Source organism: Dermacentor silvarum, chromosome 2 (genome assembly GCF_013339745.2).
Source record: "Dermacentor silvarum isolate Dsil-2018 chromosome 2, BIME_Dsil_1.4, whole genome shotgun sequence".
NCBI lineage: Eukaryota > Metazoa > Arthropoda > Arachnida > Ixodida > Ixodidae > Dermacentor > Dermacentor silvarum.
Window position 1 is genome coordinate 120,899,001 of NC_051155.1, and position 21,567 is coordinate 120,920,567.

A 21,567-nucleotide genomic window follows, 5' to 3' on the forward strand; every position below is an offset into this window, starting at 1 on the left:
TCGGTCACTTGTGCTAATCTTTTTACGCTGCAGCTGTACGTGTTAGTTCTAAAAGTGCGGACGTTACGTGATGTTGCGTTGATTTAGATACTATGGCCGTGCGCGTCGCCGGCGCTGGAAGTATAGTGAAAGCGTTGCTACAGTATTTGAAGTCGACAGGTCTCTACGACTGTTGGTAGACTAAATGTGCACCTTCAAGTGTGGACGCAGCTATCGCTCTCTTGTCTTCCTTTCTTTCTCTCTTTTCCACGCCTTTATAACATTTCCTCAGTGCAGGGTAGCAAACAGGATCTTCGTCTGCTTAACCTCCCTGCATTTCCAAGCTTCTCTTTCTCTCTTTCTTGATACTTTGTTACATTATATAGGTAGGCGCTATGCTAGTGCCATGCATGTGATGCCATTGCGTTGAAGTAATACAAGGGGATGAATGAGGTTTACTTCTTTATTTCTCCAACCAGGTGAATGACCTTGACTACTTCACATACGCGCATATCCATATACTGGTGACGGCTTCCGTCACTCTGTGAATAATGTTGCTCTGTTGGCCTTGGCGTGGCGGTGCGGTAGGATTGCAAGTAGGGGTGCGTGTACGGGAAAGCAGTGTGTCGAACCGAAATCGTTTAGGGTTCGGTTCGTTTTCACGCATTTCGGTTCAGTTCGGTTCAGTTTCAGCTCCCGAGCTAAAATATTAACGGTTCGAATCGGTTTGCAGCTTCCTGAACCGGTTCATTGGGTTTCAAACGGGTTCGAAAAAAAAATCACGTGCCTCCTGTTGAAAAACGCGCGATGCTCTTTGAGAAACATAAAGGCTAAATAAATAATGCAGCTGTGCTTCCTAGATGAAGTAGTCCAAGAGGCTGTCCACAGTTTTCTTTCGCTCTGGTGGCAATGTGTAAAACACCAGTTGTGAAACAGCCGTCCGGAAGTATATAAGCGGTGGAGGTTGTTGCATGGCGTGCTCTTTTCCGAGTGAGACTTGGAATGGAAGGCCTAAGATTTTTGGCTTTTTTGACGACTTGCAAAGCCACTTGGAGGCGGATAATTTAGCAAGATCAATGTGCATTTTATAAATAGCAGAAGCCATTGTAGTATTGAGAGTTGCAGACGTCTCCGCGTTGAGGCTCTGCTGTTTTTGGAAAACGCGTACGCATCGCCCTGATGCGTTTGCGTTAAATCGTCAAATCTGGCGTTAGCCAGAACTTGCTACCCCCTGGTAGCGAAAGAACTGGTCGTTAATGAGTTTTACGCAAGCGTTCGGAAGTAATATAGAATTGTTAATGACAAATTGAAAAGCGTCTTTTGATTGAAGGGGAGTTAATATTTGTTGAACAAATTCTACGCAATTTGAATTAGAGATTCATTACAGACCTTAGCGAGGCAGTCGTGATACACTTCGCTCCGTTTGCAACGCACTGCACGAGACAGATTGTCTGCGCCAGCCAATCTATAGCGAAACGAAAACACGTGTACATTTGCGCTCAAATTTCGCATTAGGGAGTATCGCAATCGTCGGTGAATTTTTTCGACATCACAAACGTTGCTCATCATATCATATTGGTGAAGCATTCATTGCATTCGGGGTTATCTGCCATTCCAATCAAGAATAAATATTGTTACGGGCCGGGGTTTGGTAAACCTTGAACAGCGTCTGCTTGGAGCTCGAACCAGGTTGGGCATCGGAGAGGGTCCGGCAGGGAAGAAGAGGCCGACGTAAAAACAAATAACACAACTTTAATACATAGTTACGGGTGAGCGGTGTGCTCTAAAAAAAAGAAATGTAGCTCCAATCCTGCTCAAATTCTGCGCTCGTGTAGTTCAAGTTCAGCGCTAATGCAGTTCCCCTAACGTGAAACCTGGGTAAGTGCGAAGCAGAGATGCACCGGTGTTGCCTTTTTGTTATTTTTGTGCTATTCTTGCACAAGTGAGGAGGAATCGAGCGCTTGTGGGGTGGTGGCGCCCTCTATTGCGCTGCGCTGGTACCAGACTGGCGATTCAGAAGCGATTTTCACGAGTTTCTGCTAATTAATGCGCTTAATGCTTGATTATTCCAGTCTTTTCCATTATTCTGAATCTTGTTAGTTTATTTTGCACCGGTTTTGAGATCTTGGTTTTGCGCGTGACCACGACGACATGACATGACATTAGACGCCGACAACCCCCCCCCCCCCCCCCCCCCCCCCTAAAGTGCTTCACACTTAAAACATACAAGAAACGTTCAGCGTGCATGCACCTGCACGCTAGGGCAAAGCAAAAGTGTTCTCCACGTGGCAGCTTGCTGGCTTTCTTATACCCTACACCATCCGGGCATTATCCTTATCTCGTGCCCGCACTGCAGAGGACTTTGTCAGGACGCGCCAGGGCAAACCAGACGAAGTAGTGAAGGTGGGTGACAGTAATGAGGGTTGGTGGTCGTAGTGGGGTGCACGTCCCCAGCGGTGGTGAGTTGCCCCAAGCGGGGGTGAGCTGGTCGCAAGGCGGCATGGCAGGTTTCGCACATTCCTCGGACCCACACGACTAACACCTCTGTTCATGTTGACGAGCGAGATCGTTACTCACGCCGTTTCACATGCGTTTGCATTTATTCTGGGCATGGCCGCTCAAAGTGAATCGTTGAAATATGCATTGATTTAGTGCACGTTAAGAACCCAGGCGGTCAAAATTAATCCGGAGTCTCCCATTACAGCACGCCTCATAATCAGATCGAGGTCATGGCCGATAAGAACTCAGAATTTAACGTTATTTGGGTCGGCCCACCCACGCCTTTGATTAGATTGCCTCCAGGATCAGCTCGCGTTAAAAACAACATTAAAACCCTTGCGAAGGCAGATATCATGCAATTGTGTCAGGATTTGCCGGTAAAGTCACCACCTCTGTTTACACAGTCTCCGGGGTTGGCCCAGTTTTAATTATACTAGCTGTCTCCGGGATTGGCCCAATTTAATCGGCGAGGAGGTGGGTAGACAACCCCGGGGAGGTGGGGAAATAAAACAGCATATCAAGGTGTTCATTGACAGGGTACGAAAGGATTGAGAGGACGAACTCGGTGCGGCAGTCAGAACCCTGCGAGCAGTCAGAACTGGCCCCGTGCGTAAAGCGCTGGGGATGCACCTGACTGAATGGAACTTCGTTATATCTCATACGCTGGAGATGCGCCTGGCTAACCGGCACTTCTTCGTTACAATCGGTTTTCAAATTGGGCAGGAGCCATAGGTGGACGATTGTCAAGAAAAATATTTTATATTTTATATACAGGAAATGCAGAGAGGTGAACCTGAACTGGTTAGCTCTAGTCTGCTATTCTGAATTGGAGAATAGGGAAGGGGAGTGAAAGTACAGTGATTTATGATGATAAGTTTCTTTCTTTCTGGGGTTTTAACGTGCCAAAACCAGTTCTGATTATGAGGCCCAAATATTTAAATTTAAATTTAAATCATAATCAGAACTGGTTTTGGCACGTTAAAACCCCAGAAAGAAAGAAACTTATCATCATAAATCACTGTACTTCACTTCCCTATTCTCCAATGCAGAATAGAAGACTAGAGCTAACCAGTTCAGGTTCACCTCTCTGCATTTCCTGTATATAAAATATTTTAAATATTTGTGCCTCATAATCAGAATCTGAATAAAATATTTGTGCGAGACGGGAAGCACTCGGGGAGATTATTACAGGGCACATGCCAAACTACAGGAGAAAAATATGAGGAGAAGAGAAGGGGTGAATGCTTATGTACATTAGACATCGGCCCGACTAAAGCCGCTCGCTTAGTCCCAGGTCATGCAGGAGCTTCAACAATGCTTTCGTTATCTGCTTTGCAGTTGAAGTATCAGGACATGGTTTTGATACACACATAAGGAATTCTGGGGTCACAAGGAATTTCCCATCTGGGTCGATTACATGCAGGCGTCTGTGGGTGTTGTCAGTATGAGCTCCGTATATGATTGTAACGTCCTGCATGAGTGTCTTCATCAGTGAGTTAATGCAGGTCGCGAGTAGGCAATCTGCACTTCATCAGAGGCATTGAATGGCGATCTCGCCTCCCTGTCAGCGAGTTCATTGCCAACCACGCCATGATGACCATGCACCCATTGTCAAAGTCACGGCCGACCTGCTGGGATGGGCTGCTGGGGACACTTATTCGTTAGCTCTATTGGCTAAATACTATAAATCACGTGGGTGCTGTGGCATTTCAGTGAGCCGGGGATTGGTCCACGTTCACAAACCACATCAAAGCCCTCGCGAGGACACATATAGTGCACTGGCATCTGAATCAGCCCAATAAGTCAGCACCTTTGATTACACTGTCTCCACATTGGGCCCAGTTTACTACTCCAGACGGCCACCCACGCAAAGCGGTGGGAAGGACCAACTAAAGCTTAGATTCAATGTCTTCGATTTTATAAGCGACAGGCGTCTCTGACGGTATGTTCAATCAGCGCCTCTTCTATTAAAAAAATAAATAGAGAAGGCACTGGTTCAACGGTGCGCTGGCGTTCTGTTTTCCGTCGTGCTTTTGATAATACCGATAAAATTTGCGTTCCTAGAACCACATTTCGGTTCTGTTGAACAGGATGGAAGGAAGTGTGCTGCCCTGAGCACGCCCTTTGTACGAGACGGGAAGCACTCGGGTAGATTATTACAGGGCACATTCCAAACTACAGGGGAAGTGGCAACGGGACAGGCACAAAAAGATTACATTGTGTTGCCCGCTTGTGGTTCTAAAATTATAAAGAGAGCTCTGTCACTTTCAAGGCATAGGGCTCGTGCCATTACAAGCTCCACGCATTAATTAGGAGCGACGACGAGAGGGCAGGCATGCGGGATAAAGGACGGTAAATAACTAGGGCAAAAACCTGAACGAAGCAAAGCGGGTAAGAATTAAGAATGCACTCACGTCTCTCGCCCGGCCGCAGGCGTCCGACGGGGGGCACTTGATGGGGCTGCACGAGCTCGTGTTGATGCGGTCGTACAACTGCGCAAGAAGAGGGAGACAACGGGTCATCAGGACAGGCGTCAAAGGCGCGCACAGAAGGAGGGAGAAAGCACTTAATGCGTCATATATAAGCGAGGAAGCGAGACTTCCTTGTCGCGAGCAGCGCCATCTACATCTCGAGAGCGAGACAGGGATGACGAGATCATCGCGGATATCACACGACACCGCGCGACGTGCCCGCACGCTCTTCGTTCCCATCTCTATGTTCATCTGCGCGTCTGTTTGTGAGTGTTTCGTCCGTTCGCTCTCGCCTCTGCTCACTTGCGTTCCAACACACGCAGCGTGTTCCGCGAATGCACACGAACCCCGCGTCTCGGACGTGGTGGACTCCGGGGGTACTTGTGCCCCCCCCTTCACCCACGCCTGCCTTTGCAAACCACCCAGCAGCCAGAAACAAAAGGCTTGCGACGTAATGGCCAACCCCTCTATCTCGCATGCCGGCTCCCGCTCCCTCTACCCATCTCCGCCTCTAGAATATCGTATAGGGCCCGTTTTCCTCCCGGCGGTGAATCCCAGGACTACGCATGGGGAACAACACTGCCGGAAGGCGGGGGGGGGGGGGGGGGGGGGATTCGCAGCAGCGCTTGGCAGCACAGATCATCCGCCGGCGGGTAGCTGCTCGCGGAGGGCAAGAAGGAGAAGAAAACCAAGAAAGCTGCGTGGTGCCGTCCATACTCGATGAAGCGCGAGACGCGGGTGGCAAGCCCAGCGGAGGAGATTAGAAGCGCGTGCGACAAACAGGCGCTGCTGCGCGGCGAAGGCCACGGCGGCGGAAGCTGCGTCTCATCGTGCGCTGGGTTCGTCCGGAGGATATGAGGCATGAGCGGAATACCGCGACGGAAAGGAGGAAGGGAACGGGGTGGAAGAAGGAGGGACCAGCAGCACCTTCGGCGGAATCGAACGAGGCGTTGATGAAGGGACGAGTACGGGCGGACACGGCGAACGAAACCAGAGTCGGTTATGGTATCCCGTCCACTCATTATTGCCGGCGCCCTCCGCGAGCGGATGTGGCGAGCTCTCGCGTTACGGGAGAACGCCGCGACCGGCAGGCCGTTATTTTTGTTTTATTTGCTGCTGCTCGGCGGCAGTCTATTTCTGGGCTGCAACGGACCCGGTGCCGGATGAGTCCTAGCGAGTCCTAGCCTTGTTCGAGTGTCGCGCGAGCGATCCACCCAGGCAGACAATGGAAGGTCCACTAAAAAAAAAAAAAAGAGATCTTCGTTTCCGTCACAGGAAGTATTCGAAATAAAGTCAGGCGAGTGCCTTTATTGGCGTTATCACGATTTATTGTGGCCGACAGCAAGCACTGCGCCTATACAGTGTACGTTTCGATGCAAAGGTCGCCGCCCGTCAAGCACGCTTAAGGATAGGCTTTCAACGAGCTACATGAATTTTTTTTTTCAGAACGCCGTTAATTTTCATGTTCTAGGGATCAAAATGGACGACCAAGCGTGTGCCAGTATCAATACCGAAATGAAAAGAAAAATGCATGACGGGACTGTCAGTCAGGTCAGCATACCGGTGCCCCCTTTCTGGATTTGTCGCCATTGTGTCACAGCGGTTTTCATAAAGCGGCGGAGGTAACTTTACGATGCAGTTTCTAAATGTCCGGATGGAGCCTGATATAGGAGTGTGTTTTCTGTTTCTCGCCTCTCTATAGAGTTGCTGTAAACCATGGAAGAAATAGAGTAACCGCATCCAAAACGTCACAGTCGCAAAACACAGCACGATATAGTACAGCAGCTGCCAACGTGCAAATCATCAACGGGCATCTTGCTAACTGGGCAGTAGGCTAAAACACCCCATCTTTGGTCATTGGCCCAGTCTTTGTTCTATTAATGCTAGTTTTGACGTGAAGTTGATTTCTTAATTCCTGCGGAAAACGACAGCACACCGCTGGTGGCACGTGACCTTTTCATAATTGGCGAACAATTTGGCCAGTGGTCTGGTTTTTCAATTCCCCCTTGGTGGCTAGGAATCCACAAAGTGCAGTCCGTACAAGTTCGATTACCACGCCTTTTAAGCGTTCAATCACTCGTCTTAAGTAAGACACAAATGGTACAAGAACATCACACACAGACACCGCTTCCCGGCTCCCATCCCGCTTTTTCATGACGTTCACGTTCTTCGTTTGCGCGGCTGCCTTTCAAATAGCTATGGCCTTCAACCATGAGTTTTGAAACAGATCACTGATGATATAGGTTGTTTCCTTTCAATAATTTTCTTATTATGTTTTCATTTTGTATTGAAAAGTGCCCTTTATATTCACGTGACATGAGCATGTACATTTATTTTACTATTTCTGTGTATTACCTGTGGGCGCGCACCGCAATGTACTCTCCCTCTCGGAGTTCGGATGTATACCGGACTGTAGAGTTCTCCAAACAGGAGGATGCTGAACCAAACCAATTTTACGACGTTTTTCAAACTCGTTATGTCGACCATCCCTGAACCTACACATTCTCCCAGTACTTCCCTACCGGCGTCTATCGCTGTTGTTATTTTCTTTCCTTTGACATTTTCCCACCACAGGCGTGCGTGCTTCACCCAAAGCAAGCCAATCGTGCGGAGAAGCTCGCCCGCATGCCTGTACAACTTTATGGCGCTAGAGTTACGAGTTGCTGCCCTCTTAAGATAGAGAGAGAGGAAGAGGCGGACGAAGGTCGCGGGCACACGCATAGTCCAAGGTTCGCCGGCATGGCGTCGTACACTCCAGCGAACATCGATGCCGAGAGTGTAAAACGAGGAGGAGAAGGTTGAATTAGTGGAAGGGGGGAAACCCTCCGTGGTGGTTCCCCGCGTTCTTCTGAGCGTACCGCGACGGCCTCCGCGCCAAGTGAAGTGTCACCGAACGAGCCCAGCCCCCAGTCTCGTCTCTCAACCCAACTCTCGGTCACAGAGAAGCCCTTTGAAAGTTCACCGTTTGGAATCACGTCCGCGGAGAGCCGACTCGAATTGCCGGAGGGGCGCATTCGCCGAGCGTAGAGCGGACGGGCGCATTCGTATTTGCCGGTAGGACGTGATGCTGCACTTACCAGCTTTAATGACCTCGAACGTTTTATTGCGATAGAAATTATATGGACACTCCAAGCGCATTTTTGCCGTCGCCGTGATGTTCCGTGTAAAGTCCAACGGCGATAAAATCGACGCCGCACTCCGTGCGTTGTGTGTGCGAGTGAAAGCTTGCGAGGGTGAGCCGGCAACCACAGCTCTCGCGCACGCTAGAGAGGAAGGCGACCGGAAGCGCATGGTCTTCGTTCCCGCGCGAGGAACGGGGAGGAGGCGACGGAGACAGGAGGGGAGGGGGGAGGGTGCGTTCTGCTTACGCGGCTGCTGCTCACGGAGCTATCTTGAAAGCGATCTGCAACGCGGCGCGTGCTGTCGCGCGCACCGTATCTTGAAAGCGATCTCCAGACGGCTCTGACCTTTGTATGCGCTGTGCTTTCGCCGCTCTGTTTCCGTTGAAGCGATAGACCGCACGAACCTTCGCTCGCTGCAGCGGCCGCGCTCGTTGACGTCTGCGTTTTTACACTGGTTGTCTGCGGTCATCGAGTGTGATCTACTCATGTTTGCTTGCGCGCTGACACCACGCTTGTTAATTCAGTTAGTAAGCGAATGTGTCCAAATTTATGCAGCCGATAAAACTACTATGTCTGCTCCGTATAGCTCTCGACTAATTTGCTATCGCAAATGATGCTTCGCCTTTCGGGTGAAACTGCGACATTTTTTTTTCAAAAGTCGCCCATCCTCTGAGAGCTCTCGGTTAACCGCAGATGTGTATCTCTCTGTGCAAGCTTGCAAGCTTGCACGGTTTAACTCGGCTATCTTTCACTCACTGTGGACGTTCGCTGCCGTAAATGGTGTGTAGGTGGTAGTGTGGACCGTCGGTCCGTAAACAAAGCTACGAAGCACGCAAAATTAGCAAAAAAAAAACAAGTTGTGAAAAAACCTTTAACGATGATTGTCAATGTAACCGAATATCGGAAGGCCTCTGGAAAGCCATTCGGTTTTTTGAATGTGTGATGCGCTGGAAGGCGTAGTTGCAGTGAGGATATTGAGGCAGCGTTTGTTGTTTCATTGCGAAATTCCCTAGAGAAGAAAGCCATGAATCAGCACATCTGACGAGGTAGCATAGGTGGCTATGATAACATGTCAGTCGATTGGTCATATGTGTGTGGTCGGCGCGAGCGGCGGCGCAGAAGGCGACTGCCATCCTCCTCTCGTGGCTGCCGGGGCCCTCCTCCTGTACCCACCACAAGGGGAGAGGGCGGTGCGAGGAGAGGAGGGACGGCCTTCCCCCCGCGCTCCGCCACAGAATCTCTGAACCTTCAGATACGCCGAGGGCTCTCGCGTGACAGCACTTGCGTCTAGAAGAGCTATAATAGTTGGCGTTCGGCGACGAACCCCCGACCTGCCACTCCGGTGAGCGAGAGGACGCGCCCTTTTCATCGACACCTTTGTATCGGTCGTGTAAGTCCGACCACCACGAAAACAGGCGGCGGCAAAACCAAAGAAAGCTGCTCCCTTAAAAAAGAAAAAGAGAGAGAGTGATTACAGTGCGAAGCGGTGAGCGATACCTATCGCAACTCCGGAGAACAGCGAAGCATGGTTCTTCCGCTTTTCTTCGTTTCACTTTGTGTTTCAAGAGACCCAGTTCCAGAGACGTTCACGTTCCCTACTCTTATCGCCATGAAAATTTTGCTCCGATTGAGTCTTTCACGTTCTCCAAGAATAATTTGCGTCTTGTCGAAAATTTCTACTTTTATTTTGTTTTCGCAGCAGACGACTAGCATTAGTATGCTTCGAATACAACGCCGCACATCGTCGAATCGCATTACACGCACAAAGCTTTACTTATAGCGCGTGTTGTATTGCTTCAGTGGGGTATAGCGTTTGCTACATTGCCCTTACAACTCAGAGCACCTGGGTTCGGTTCCTGTGGTCACTGCGACAGCGATTCGTCTTTTGCATTTAAAAAGTATGCCGCGTCCGACAATCTACATTATGGCGCAGATATATTTATTTTTATCCCGTGACGTGTTGCCTCAGTGGCGTATACAGCGGTTGCGACATTGCGATTCCAACTGACCGAGCCTGTGATCGGTTCCCGTACCTACCAACCATGATCTTGTCTCGTCTTTCGTATTTTAAACGTGTGCCACACCCGACGACCTCAGTTACGCCCCGTCAACAACAACAACAAACGACGACAAAGAAAGACAAGCTTGAAGAAGTAGAAGGAGGTGGGGAGTTATCGCGCTCGAAGAACTGCGAACGAAGCCAGCGATGACTTCCTGAGCGATTGCGGGCAGGAGGGCACATTAGCGTCGAGTTAAACTTTTCTCTCAGTAACCAGCGCAATGAAATAGTAAAAATGGGCGTCAAGGGAGATTTCGAAGATCTTTCTTTCTCTTACTTTAAAGAAACCTGCTTTCTTTCTGATTTCTGCTCTGACCAAAGCTAAGATCGAAAATTCATTTAGGCTACGCCGCCATTACATCTTATCCGTCATCCGATGAGAGAAAAAGAAAAAAAAGAAGGACTCTAACGATGAAAGCCTAGGGGTGCTATGCAGGATGCCCCGAGTTTGGCGAAACTCGGGATCTTCACGAGCTCTGGCGACGCCCCAAGATCAAAGAACAAATGATAACAAGACGAAGTTTGTCCATCGGCACGCCTCCAGTTTCATTGGTTAATCTAGATTCACTCTGGGTGGCTATTATCCCTTGGGCGTTGCCATATGGGCGGTCGACAAACTGGGGCTCACGTGATCATACGGTCGGTGCATGGTCGTGCCTTCTTTCACTTGTTTGTCGTTCCACCGAGTGCATTACAGGCACAAGCAAGTTATAAAATAAATTCATTTAGTACAATAATATTACTCACATTAACGTGGATTGTAAGCATTTTAATGTTTCCACGATGTACACGGAATGTGTATTTGACTAATTTGTATTTGAATACGTTTCGCGTTATGCCACGAGGGGACGCTCGCCCCCCTATTTTTTTTTCTGGATTCGATTGGCACGGCTCGATACGTGCTTGCTCTAGCATTTCCGAGCACCGATTGGTGTGCGCTTGCTTTTCTCACTGGGTTTTCAACAGATCGCTCGTTGCTCCTTTGCTCTAGATTGGATTGGTGCGGCTCGCTACGTGCTTGCGCTCCCATTTCCGAGCAGAGATTGGTGTGCGCCTGGTTTTCACACTGGGCTTTTAACAGATCGCTCGTTGCTCGCGCTAAAGAAAAGCTGCGAGTAGCGCGCGCATCCAGCTACAAGACGAAGTGAGCGTCGGCTTGCGCATAAGTGGTTTGCCGCGCGCTTACCGTGTAAGCACACAGGAATGCCGGAAAGCACACATACAAGGGTCAGAAAACTACGCTTTATTTTCTTTTACTTTGCGATACACCTGCATACTGGCAAGCGTCGAGCGATGACTTCTAACAACCGCAGGAAAGAGTCTTTGTAGTGGCTAGCCCGAGCGATCCGTGGCTTCTAACAAACGCACGAAAGGGTCTTTGCAGCGCACGTGGATGTTGACTGCCACCACATGCATCCCAGGTGGGACTCCAGCATCGGTGCAGTTACCCTGTACCCATCGCTGACGAGGGAGTGCTTCACTTTTTGACAATAACTTTCTTTTTTTTTGCGTGTGAACGCCCGTGATGGGTCCACAAAGTTCACGCTTTGGTTGACTGTCTACCAATGCGGATTGAGGCATAGCCCCGTTAGCATCCACTAAATTTGGGATACATTTGTATGCGGCCAATTCGTCACTATGAATAATGGTCCCCGGTTTAACATTGGCTGCAATAATGGCGCCTAGCGTCGCCGCCTTTCGTCGGTCGACATTGAAAGTCGCAGCACCCCTCTGGTCGCGCAGAACATGCCGAAGACCCATGGGCCCCCAACTTTAACACCGCCGTAATTTTGGCGGCTGGCGGAAAGTTGTCGCCCGTCATTAGGCGGCCTCGATTGTATACTTTTGCTCGCCGCGAAGAAGGCACTCATCAATTTGCGCTATCTACCCGGGGTACCAAGTGGAGGTCGCGCCAGCAGCTCGCCCCTCGCGACCTTACGGGCGTAGTTCGTCCTGTCGGCGATGGTGTGCTCCTATAGAGGAAACAAGTCGCCGGTCATCTCCTTCAACAGCCATATGTCTACGCTTTTGCTCACGTAGTACGTGAGCCAAATCATTTGCCGCCTGGAGAGGTGGTCGTTCGGACGGCCGAGGCGGTCCATTTTGGCGAAGTAACGTCCTTCGCCTCTCTGACCGTGCAGTGCAGTTTTACCGTGTAACTGCGAAAACTGATTTCGGCACCTGTTGCATCGGAAGGCAGCCCGGCTTCCATTCTGAGTCTTCCAATATAATGTGACCACTTCGCCTACGCAGGTTGGTTGGCCCGGGTTGAACCCCAGGTGATCGCAGGTGCCCCAGTACTCCGATGATGACGCCGGACCTGGCCTGGGGCTAGGGCGCGGTGGACGAGCAGCGCTTGAAACAGGAGAGAGCCGAAGCGAACGCACGAACTTTTCCTCCGCAGCCTAGTCACATCAGTCTGTGCTCGGAAAGCATAATATGCCCGCCACGCAGTCTCCGCAGACAAGGGCGTTCGCCTAACTCGTCACACAGCCAGCGCACTGACGTTTTGGAAAGGCAAAAACGACGCTGAAACTCTACGTCGGTCATGTAGCTGAACGGGTCCAGATGGTCATATTGACGCTTGCCGCCGCTGGATGCGATGACACAGGCTGCTGCTGCCGCCGCCATGCTCCCGAGTTTAACTCGAGGGGGGTTTCGCGATGTACGAGTTTGGCCCGAGTTCGCGTGTCAATCAAAACCATAGGTCACGCCCCGAACGAGGCATGTAACTCTTGTGCGCGCCCACCACGGTTGGGCCACGCCCAACTTATTTTTCGACAACAGCGACGTGGTGCGGAACTGAGAGGCATTAACAATCTTGACCGGCGAAATAAAACACGCACAACGCACTGTCATCGGTGATGTACTCAGCACCACTATAAAAAAAAAAAAAAAAGCGTCGACTTTCGCTGCCTTATGCATATGTCTTCTTGGGCTGTGATGACCCCACAACACGGTTCATTGCCTGCGTTGTGGCTACGTAGCGCACAGCAAATAATTATCCGCACAGTCACTGTAGCTGCTTGCAAGGCGTCGATGCGCCGTGGTGGACGACGATGTTGAGCAGTGCGTAGTGTTTTCCAACGACAACGTATCGCAGCTGTCATTTGAGATGGCTGCTCTGTCAATGATATAGTGCAGCAAACACGGTCAGCGGTCAGCGCAAACACACCCAGTGCAATGGCATTTTGGCATCACAAGCACGGCACACTAAACAATTGCAACACCTTCCTGCGTTCGAAGTCTAATTTTTTAACTGCACACAAGAGCCCTCACCCACCAAAATGCGATTGCTGCGCTGTCGTTACGATATACATCTGCGATCGCTGTTAGCTCAGCAGCAGAGGCAATCGGCAAGCACATTGGAGTGAACAACACACTCAAATTCTGCGCACATGCGCACGGAGGCACCTTCAATGGGCAAGCGGTGACAAGCGACGAACTGTGTCGCTGGGCAGCACGCTCGTGTTCGCAATGCATCGCGGAGACTTCGCGCACGCAGATAAACTGGTGCATTTTCATTCTGCTGCGTCACTACGGACCCAGAATACCGCACAGCCATTTTGCAGCGACAGCCGTTGCTCCCGTCTCTATGGCTAAAGTGTCGTTTCAGTTGGTAAAGCGGCGGCCTTAATAGCCGCCGCAGTGAAGCACCTGCGGTGAACAGCCATGCCGCAGCGCTGCGTTGCCATTCCCCTATTAGACAGGGAATGGGCAGATCGTTGTCATGACTGACTTTATCGAACATAGCACTGCAGCGCCCCTGGCGACTGCTCACCGCATGAACTCCCTCGTGCGTGTGACCCTCTAGAATGTATCCGCTTGTAAGCTTTCGCCTCACTGTCGCCACTCGCGGCAAAAAAGTACAAAATTTAATAATTCATTATATGTCCGTTTGTCATCACAAATTTACAGCATTCAAAACAAACAAAAAAAAAAACCGATACTTTAAGAAGTAAAATGTTGGTTATTTTATTTGTTGTATTTCAAAGTATTCGATTGAGGGAAAGTATAGGTGCAAGAATGCACCGCATGTGCCCTGTTCGCGTTCGACGGAGGATAGAAAGATAATGCCCGAAAAAGAAGGCACGCCCTTGACGCGCCCGAGAAAGGCGTGGCAAGCGGCTCACGGCAAGTGTGCAGATAGACAGCGGGACAGTGACGGTATTGCTAAATTGCGATAATACGTTGATAACAATACGCGGCGCTGGCGCGTTGTGTTGCGCAGTCCTCTGTGCTTGAAGCCCGCCAGCACTGTGCCGCGCAGGGTGCGCTCATGTTGTCATACGCGGCTTTATCTCGACATTTCTTTTTGCCTGCTGTTATTGCACGTTCCTTGCTATCTTCGTTCACTGACTGCCATCGAGCAAACTCGGGTAAAACTCGGGTGAACGAGAAACTCGGCGCATCCTGCATAGCACCCTAGGTCTCCAGTTTCGGATTGAAAAAAAAAAATATTGCAGATAAAGTGGTCTCTTACTGAAAATGCGCTCCTTCCTTTCAAAGGGGACCGATACCAAAGAATGACCTCAGTGGTCCATTTTAATCTCCCACGTTTACTCCGCCCCCCCCCCCCACCACATAAATAAAAACTGTCGAAACTAAAAAAAAAAACACACACACACACACACAACTGTAAAGGAACTAAGTTTGTTCTTCTGTTCCTTTTAATTATAAATACACTGGTACAATGCGACAGACAATAACCATATTACACAATTTCTGAGCTCTAGAGGAATAAATAAAATAAAACAATAATTAGAAAACTTGGAGGACGCTTAAGCTTCGCCTTTAAGAGTGGAACGCGATAGCGTTATCTGGCCTCGCTCGCATCGCATTTTTCTTTATGAGTAGGCTTCACTGCAACAAATAACGTGGGAAAGCCAGCTTACAAAGACCAAGCTTACACCGATCCTCTTAAGGTCGGCTTCCCTTTAAAACAAAATGCATTGCTGAGAATACATTTTTACAGGGGCGATATAAGTTGTCATATCAAAATGTGAAGGCCCTAGGGCCTTTTTTTATTTTATTAATTGTTCCCTGTTGCCCCGAGGCGCGCGCGTGTCCAAAATTTGGAGGACGCTTTAGCATTCGAAGATCCCTGAATGCTTGTCAGGCTTCCCGGCAACTGCAGCTTTCTTTTTTATCCACCTTCGCCTCTGCGCGCCGCTACCTTTTTACGCTGCCGAGGAGGTGAGCGCCATCTGGATGGGGTTTTCGCAAGTAACCTACCCGAACGCGCCGCTGTTGTTATGGTAGAAATGCTCGAAAAGGGGTTTGTGTTTGAGTTTCCTCTTAATAGAATTAAGCTTTCTCGTACATTCAAATTACAATCCGACGCTATCATTTTTGTAGGTTGTAGTTAAGTCATTCATTACGATTTTTCTGACGGATTTTACTTTGAGAAATTCAATTTTTGTTCACTAACGCTTTGCGCCACGTGGAGGGCCTGTATGGTCGGCATGGTTCGGGGTGAATTTCACCACCACGGACGCCGATGCCTACGCCGACGCCGATGCCGATGCCCACGCCAACGCCGGATTTTTTGCGATACGGGGCCCTTAATGCTATCGCGTTAAATGTGACCGTACATGAGTGCCGTAGTAAAGTGACGTAGATTTAGCGATGGTGTCATACGACAAGGAAAAGTACCAAGCCATACAAAACTCTTCGTACGGCATTGTGGAGCTCGCGCAAAGGCAACGAATTACGTTTTTTGCTCGTACAGCCGGTATACGACAACAGAGGGCGGCTAAAGCATTCAAATTTCGTATGTTTAGGTTTCCATATGTCTCTGACGGAGGCGATCGACGTGGATTTCGTATCGATTTCGCGAGATAGAGATAAAAAAAAGAGGTAAAGGAAAGACAGGGAGGTTAACCAGAGATTATCTCCGGTTGGCTACCCTGTACCGGGGGAGGGGTAAAGGGATTCGACAGGAGAGAGAGAAAAAAATAAGTATAAAAAAGGGGAGAAAAGGAAAGAAAAGAAAATCGCACACCGCCCCTCCGCGCGAGAAAATGCGGAATATCTATCGAATATTGAAATAGCAGATGAGAATGTCTCAGTGTGATTGATCGGCGTTTCTCACAAATTTATGCATAGCTGCGTTAAACTGTACTAGACTTCTGTAAGTGATCTTCCATAGGCTCCCTCTCCCACGCTATTATTTCGCACAATTAAAGCTTCACTCGCAGCTGCAAGCTTTCACTATTGAGCCGTACACCGTTGTACTTTAGAATTATTTAGGTGATACATCACGTACTTTCGGATCTTGCCACTTTGAGTACCCCTGAAGACACTGGTGTCCATCGTACATTGTGTGCATCTCATAAGGAAAGGAATAAAAAAAAATAGAAGATAATGCTCAGAGTCAACACATTGATCGACTGATTCCTTCGCCCGCTCATCTGCCGGTTCTCTCGTTCGATATTTTGTTCGCTTCAGTAGTTTGTGCAGTGTTAAGTTTACACGTTCCTTCGCTCATTCTTTTGTCCGCTCCTTAGCTGGCTTATCCGTTCATTAGTCTAGTTCTTCTCGTTTGCTTATTCGCTCGCCAGTTTGACAGTTAACGCGCTCATCCGTTCACTTCTTCCTTTCGGCTCGCTCGCTGTAGTTCTCTCGACCGAGTGCTTGCCCGCCCACTCGCTTATTCCCTCTCCCCATCCTCACTCGCTCACTCGCCACCACGGTGTAAGAATAAGCAAGAGAGGTGCTGACACTCTCCCCACAACGCGCGGGAAAGCACCACCCGCTCGCGTCCAGATTATGTTCGCCTCGGTTACAGCTTGGTCGGCGCCGTCGTAGAGGGCGCTGCGGAGTGCGGTCCCAGCCTCGGCGGCAAGGCCCGAGCTGCCTCTGATTCGTCTTCCGGCTTGCATGTACGGCCACGCTGTTTTGAAGGCACGCTTTTTGTTCGCGTGCGTTTCATGAGCTTGTGCTTGAGTATACTGTCGGCCACGGGCCCTCGAAAAAAGTGGCAGCGGCCTTCTGAGGGGCGTTTGAAATGTCTAGAAAGTGCTTCGTTCCGAACTGCAATCCTGGATACCGGACTTGTGCGGAGCGTGTGCCTATATTCAAAGCGCCGTCCGACAGCGGTCGTCTAGAGCAGTGGCGCCGTGCAAATCTGAGGGCAGACCGAACTCTAATGCCTGGCATTTTTCAGAGGATACGATGTATCGATGGCATATTACGCGGAGCTCGATAAAAGGGTTCCCACCTTATTTCCGAACTGTCCAAAGAACCTCACACGGTCAAATAAACCTCGAAAGCCGCTGCGGAAGAGATAACCTCCCGTGTGCCACAGAAGTTTGTGCAAATTTTGCTGCATGGGCAAGATATTTACTGGGTGGCTTAACTATCATGCACCAAGATTTAAAATATGCAAATGCCACGTAGCTGGACAGAACCAAGGTAATGTTGTCTGCCGTCACTTGGGGATACTCAGAATATATATTTTTTCATTCGGCCTAATTACATAATTATTTTCACAATTGAACAATCAACTTTTCTAATGCTAAAATTGGATAGAAAGTGTGAACGAGAGAATTGTACAGCAACATGTAAAACTGCCGATACAGCTTTCTGTTGCTCAATACGTGATACATAAAAGTGTTTTCCTAGCGTGAAAGAAACCCGCGAACACACGCAAAATTACCGCGCGACTGGCCGCTCGAGGCACTTTGCGTGTATTCGCGGGCTTCTTTCACGCTCGGGTAAACACTTCTACGTAGCTGCGTATTGAGCTGTATCGGGAGTCTTTCATGTTGCTCTACAATTTTCTCATTGACACTTTTAATCTAACTATAATATTTGAGAAGTGGATAAATAATTAAGACTAATTATGTAATTAGGCGGAATGTAAAAAAAATAACCTGGGTATCTCCAAGCGACGGCAACAACATTACTATGATTCTGTCGAGGTACAGCCGCGTCCACGTCTGTGTAGAGCGCGCGAGCAGCCGGCCTTGCTCTGCGGGGCGACGCCTTGCGGCAGTTACGGAGCCTGAAGAGGTGTGCCAAAGAGCATGCGCGGCCTAACAGACATGCAGATCGGCGCACGCTGCTTTAAACCAGAAATTATGTTGATAAGCGCACTTGTTTTGCCGGTTGTGCGCATTACCCGAGGGCGCCGTCTTACTACGCACGATGGCAAGGGAATTGCGCACGTGAGTGATAACGCGTGCGATTCTGTCACGGCACCTGATATGGAAAACTATGTCTTCACCCATCCCAGATAATGTCATCGGCCAATGAATGACAACATCGCAGGCGCTCTGTCTATATTAGACACAGAAATATCAAACTGATCCAACGAAGCGATCGTTGCTGCTCTAATGGCTATGGTATTGAGCATAATGCAGTTTTCTCCAAAAAACGGCAAGGGATCGAGCCACAGAAAGACGGGGATTCTAAGAATTCCGCAGCGGCCTAACAAGGGAAACCTCAGGAAGGAGGCAAAGTTTCAACCACAAGGCCCCATGTGGAAACGCTCCCCGTAGGCTGAAGCTTCTCTTCTTCGGCAACGGCTGATCACGCCACGTCCTGTAATAATTACTGTTGAGCCAAAATACAAAATAACGCATTATCTATAAGCGCCAAGCGCTGCAGAAGACGGCATCCAAAAATTAACGCCTCGGTTTTCTTTTTACACCGCTGTTGGCGTTATAATTTTTTTCGTATCACCGCCTAATCGGAACGGCCAGAAAGCCCTCATATTTTGTTGTGAGAGTCGGGCGCGTGTTATCAGCTAAAACGCTTAATCTTTTGGCATGGAGATACCGAGAGCGCCATGAGGAAGCGTGCATATTCGGTTAAACAACGGCCCTTTTCAACGTTGCCACTCGTGCAATGCAGGTCTGCATGTATATTAGGCCGCGCATGCTCCTGGGTACAGTGCGTCAGATCCCGCAACTGCCGCACGGTGTCGCCCCGCAGAGCAAGGCCGTATGCTCGCGCGCTCTACACAGACGTGGACGCGGCTGTACGTGACATTTGCGTATTTTTTGAAATCTTTGTGGACCCTGTATAATACTGCTGTTTGCTGTGCAAATGGGTGCCTGATTTTCGAATTTGTTCCATCTTGGCTACTGATTTTTTCACAATGCGCGTGTGGTGTATATTACACGCTTGCATGTTTTTATTCAACATTTTTCCCATTGTGGGAGTGTATGAAAGCGTAGGCTTCTGGGACGGTTATCCGTATTAAAATTATCGAGCTGCTTCATGCACAATTTTTTCGTGTTGTGTCTTTGCAAAAAAGAAAAAAAAAAGGTCTGTGGGATTATTATGTGGTAGGTGTAAGTGTATTTGTGGACAGGCTGTAGCACGCATTGTCAAACACGCTTACATTGGCACATTCTCACATGCAATTTAATAAAAAAGAAAGTCACCTCTTTTTTTAGATCTTGCAAGAGCCACTCAGTCCTCAATGGACGAAAGCCAAATGAATAATATACACGGTATATGTTAAGTAAGTGGAATTGCAATAAAAAAGGCATTTGCTCAGGTTTTCATCAGTAAACTGTATAAGTGATGTTGTAATCCAAGATAAGACGCCTGCCTTCGTCCAGCCTAATAAATTCCCATTTGAAAGAGTTTCTACATAGCTGACGTGCATTCTCATCATAAGTTTTAGCCATGCTCCTTGCTCTAGTGCGTTGCATATCGCAAGCTTGCGCCGTTTCATTCTTAATTCATACCGCGGGCCACACTGAATGCGCGCAACGATGCTTGAATGGTTTTTAGAGTGTGAATGGAAGCAGCGATAAGCATGAAAAAACAACAGTTTCTGGTGCAGTCACTATTTTTCATCTGATCGACGTGTAGCACGCAGGCCCATGTTTTTTTTTTAATGCTTGGATGAACACTAGACCAGACGGAACAAATTGTGCGCGCGAGCGGAACTTGAGTGGGCTTTGAGTGCTGCCCGATCGATCCGTGTTCACGTCATTCACGCCCTGCGTAAGATACCTTCATGTTAGCGAAGCATTAAGCCTGGTACACTTATCACCGTAACCTGAAATAACGAATTACCTGCGCGCTTTGAGTTTTACTCACTCCACTATGAACGAAAATTTAGGGGAGGCCGAGCAATGTCAAGCCGCCGGCGCCGCTGAGCTGGGACCGCTGACAGCGGCGCCATCTATCTGCTCGCAGCAGAGCTACTCGGTGCGCCCGCGCGCTGCCGAACATAATCTGGACGCTCGCTAGCGCACAGTGTCAACACCTAAATGTTCTTACACCGTGCTCGCCACTCACTCCGGCTCCACTAAACGATGCCAGCAATTCTCGTCGCAGAGCTATATCCATTAGAATGAACTGCTACATAGCCGGATAAGTAACAAAGGAAACGCAAGAACATAGCCTGCCAGGTGAATAGACATAATTGCCGCAGATGTAAACATAAAATAAGCAACGCCTCTAATTGCAAACTGCTTAACGAAACGGAGAAATTTCCCAGCTGCACGCGACTGAACGCACGGAAACGCGAGACCAAGGTTTTAAGAGAAAGAGAGAGAAATAGAAGAGAGGAAAGGCAGGGAGGTTAACAAGACGCACGTCCGGTTTGCTACCCTGCACTGGGGAAAGGGGTATAGGGATGAAAAGAGAGAGAAAGGAAATAGAGAGAGCACAGTTTCGCGCACATTTGACACTTTCGCACGAAGTCTACAGACGGTCGCCAAGACCTCGACTTGAGGTAGTGCAACAAGGCTTTCGTGGGTTTCTGTGCCATCGACGCATACGGCCATGGTCCAAGGATCTTCATTTCCGAAAATGGTCGAGAATCCAGCCGGTTCAATGGTGTCCGGAGAGCTTCACGCTCGACGTCGAACTGGGGACAGAGACATAAGACATGTTCAATTGTTTCTCTGGTTCCACAAGAGTCACACATGGGCGTATCCCCCATTCCAATGCGGAACGAGTAGGCCTTTGTAAATGCCACACCGAGCCAGAGGCGGCACAGTACTGTCGCCTCAGAGCGGGAAATGTTTGATGGCATTTGAAGCCTCATGGATGGGTCAATTTTATGGAGATGGCACTTCGGGTTAAGAGAAGACCAATATTTGTGTGTCATAGCTTTAGCCACGAAAAGAAGTTTTCTGCAGCGTCGGTCCTGGATAAGGGGATTGGGACTGGTCGGCCTTCCAGATGAGCAGACCGGGCGGCTTCGTCGGCGACGTCATTACCAGCAATGCTGGTATGTCCCGGTAGCCACTGAAATATAATTTCATGCCCTCTAGCGATAGCTTGATGGTGGTCTTCTCTTATCTCATATACCAGCTGCTCATGAGTCCTGTGATAAATGGCAAAATGCAGACTCTGAAGTGCTGCCTTAGAATCACAAATATGACCCATTTCTGAGGTGTCTCTTGCAGGAGGTATTGTACAGCAGCACGCAGGGCAGCAAGCTCTGCCGCCGTTGATGTTGTGA

General features: G+C 49.2%; 1 protein-coding gene across 7 annotated transcripts in view; it reads right to left on the reverse strand.

Annotated features, from left to right (window-relative positions):
• Positions 1-21,567, reverse strand: part of LOC119441717 (peripheral plasma membrane protein CASK) — a 790,490-nt gene that overhangs the window by 148,616 nt on the left and 620,307 nt on the right. For 4 of the 7 annotated variants that reach the window (XM_037706319.2, XM_049661551.1, XM_049661554.1 and 1 more), the window contains one exon: positions 4,893-4,970. The exons of the other annotated variants lie outside the window; for them this stretch is intronic. In XM_037706319.2, the coding sequence (XP_037562247.2) occupies positions 4,893-4,970 (78 nt within the window). The remainder of the gene's footprint in view (positions 1-4,892; positions 4,971-21,567) is intronic. 7 annotated transcript variants of the gene reach the window in all.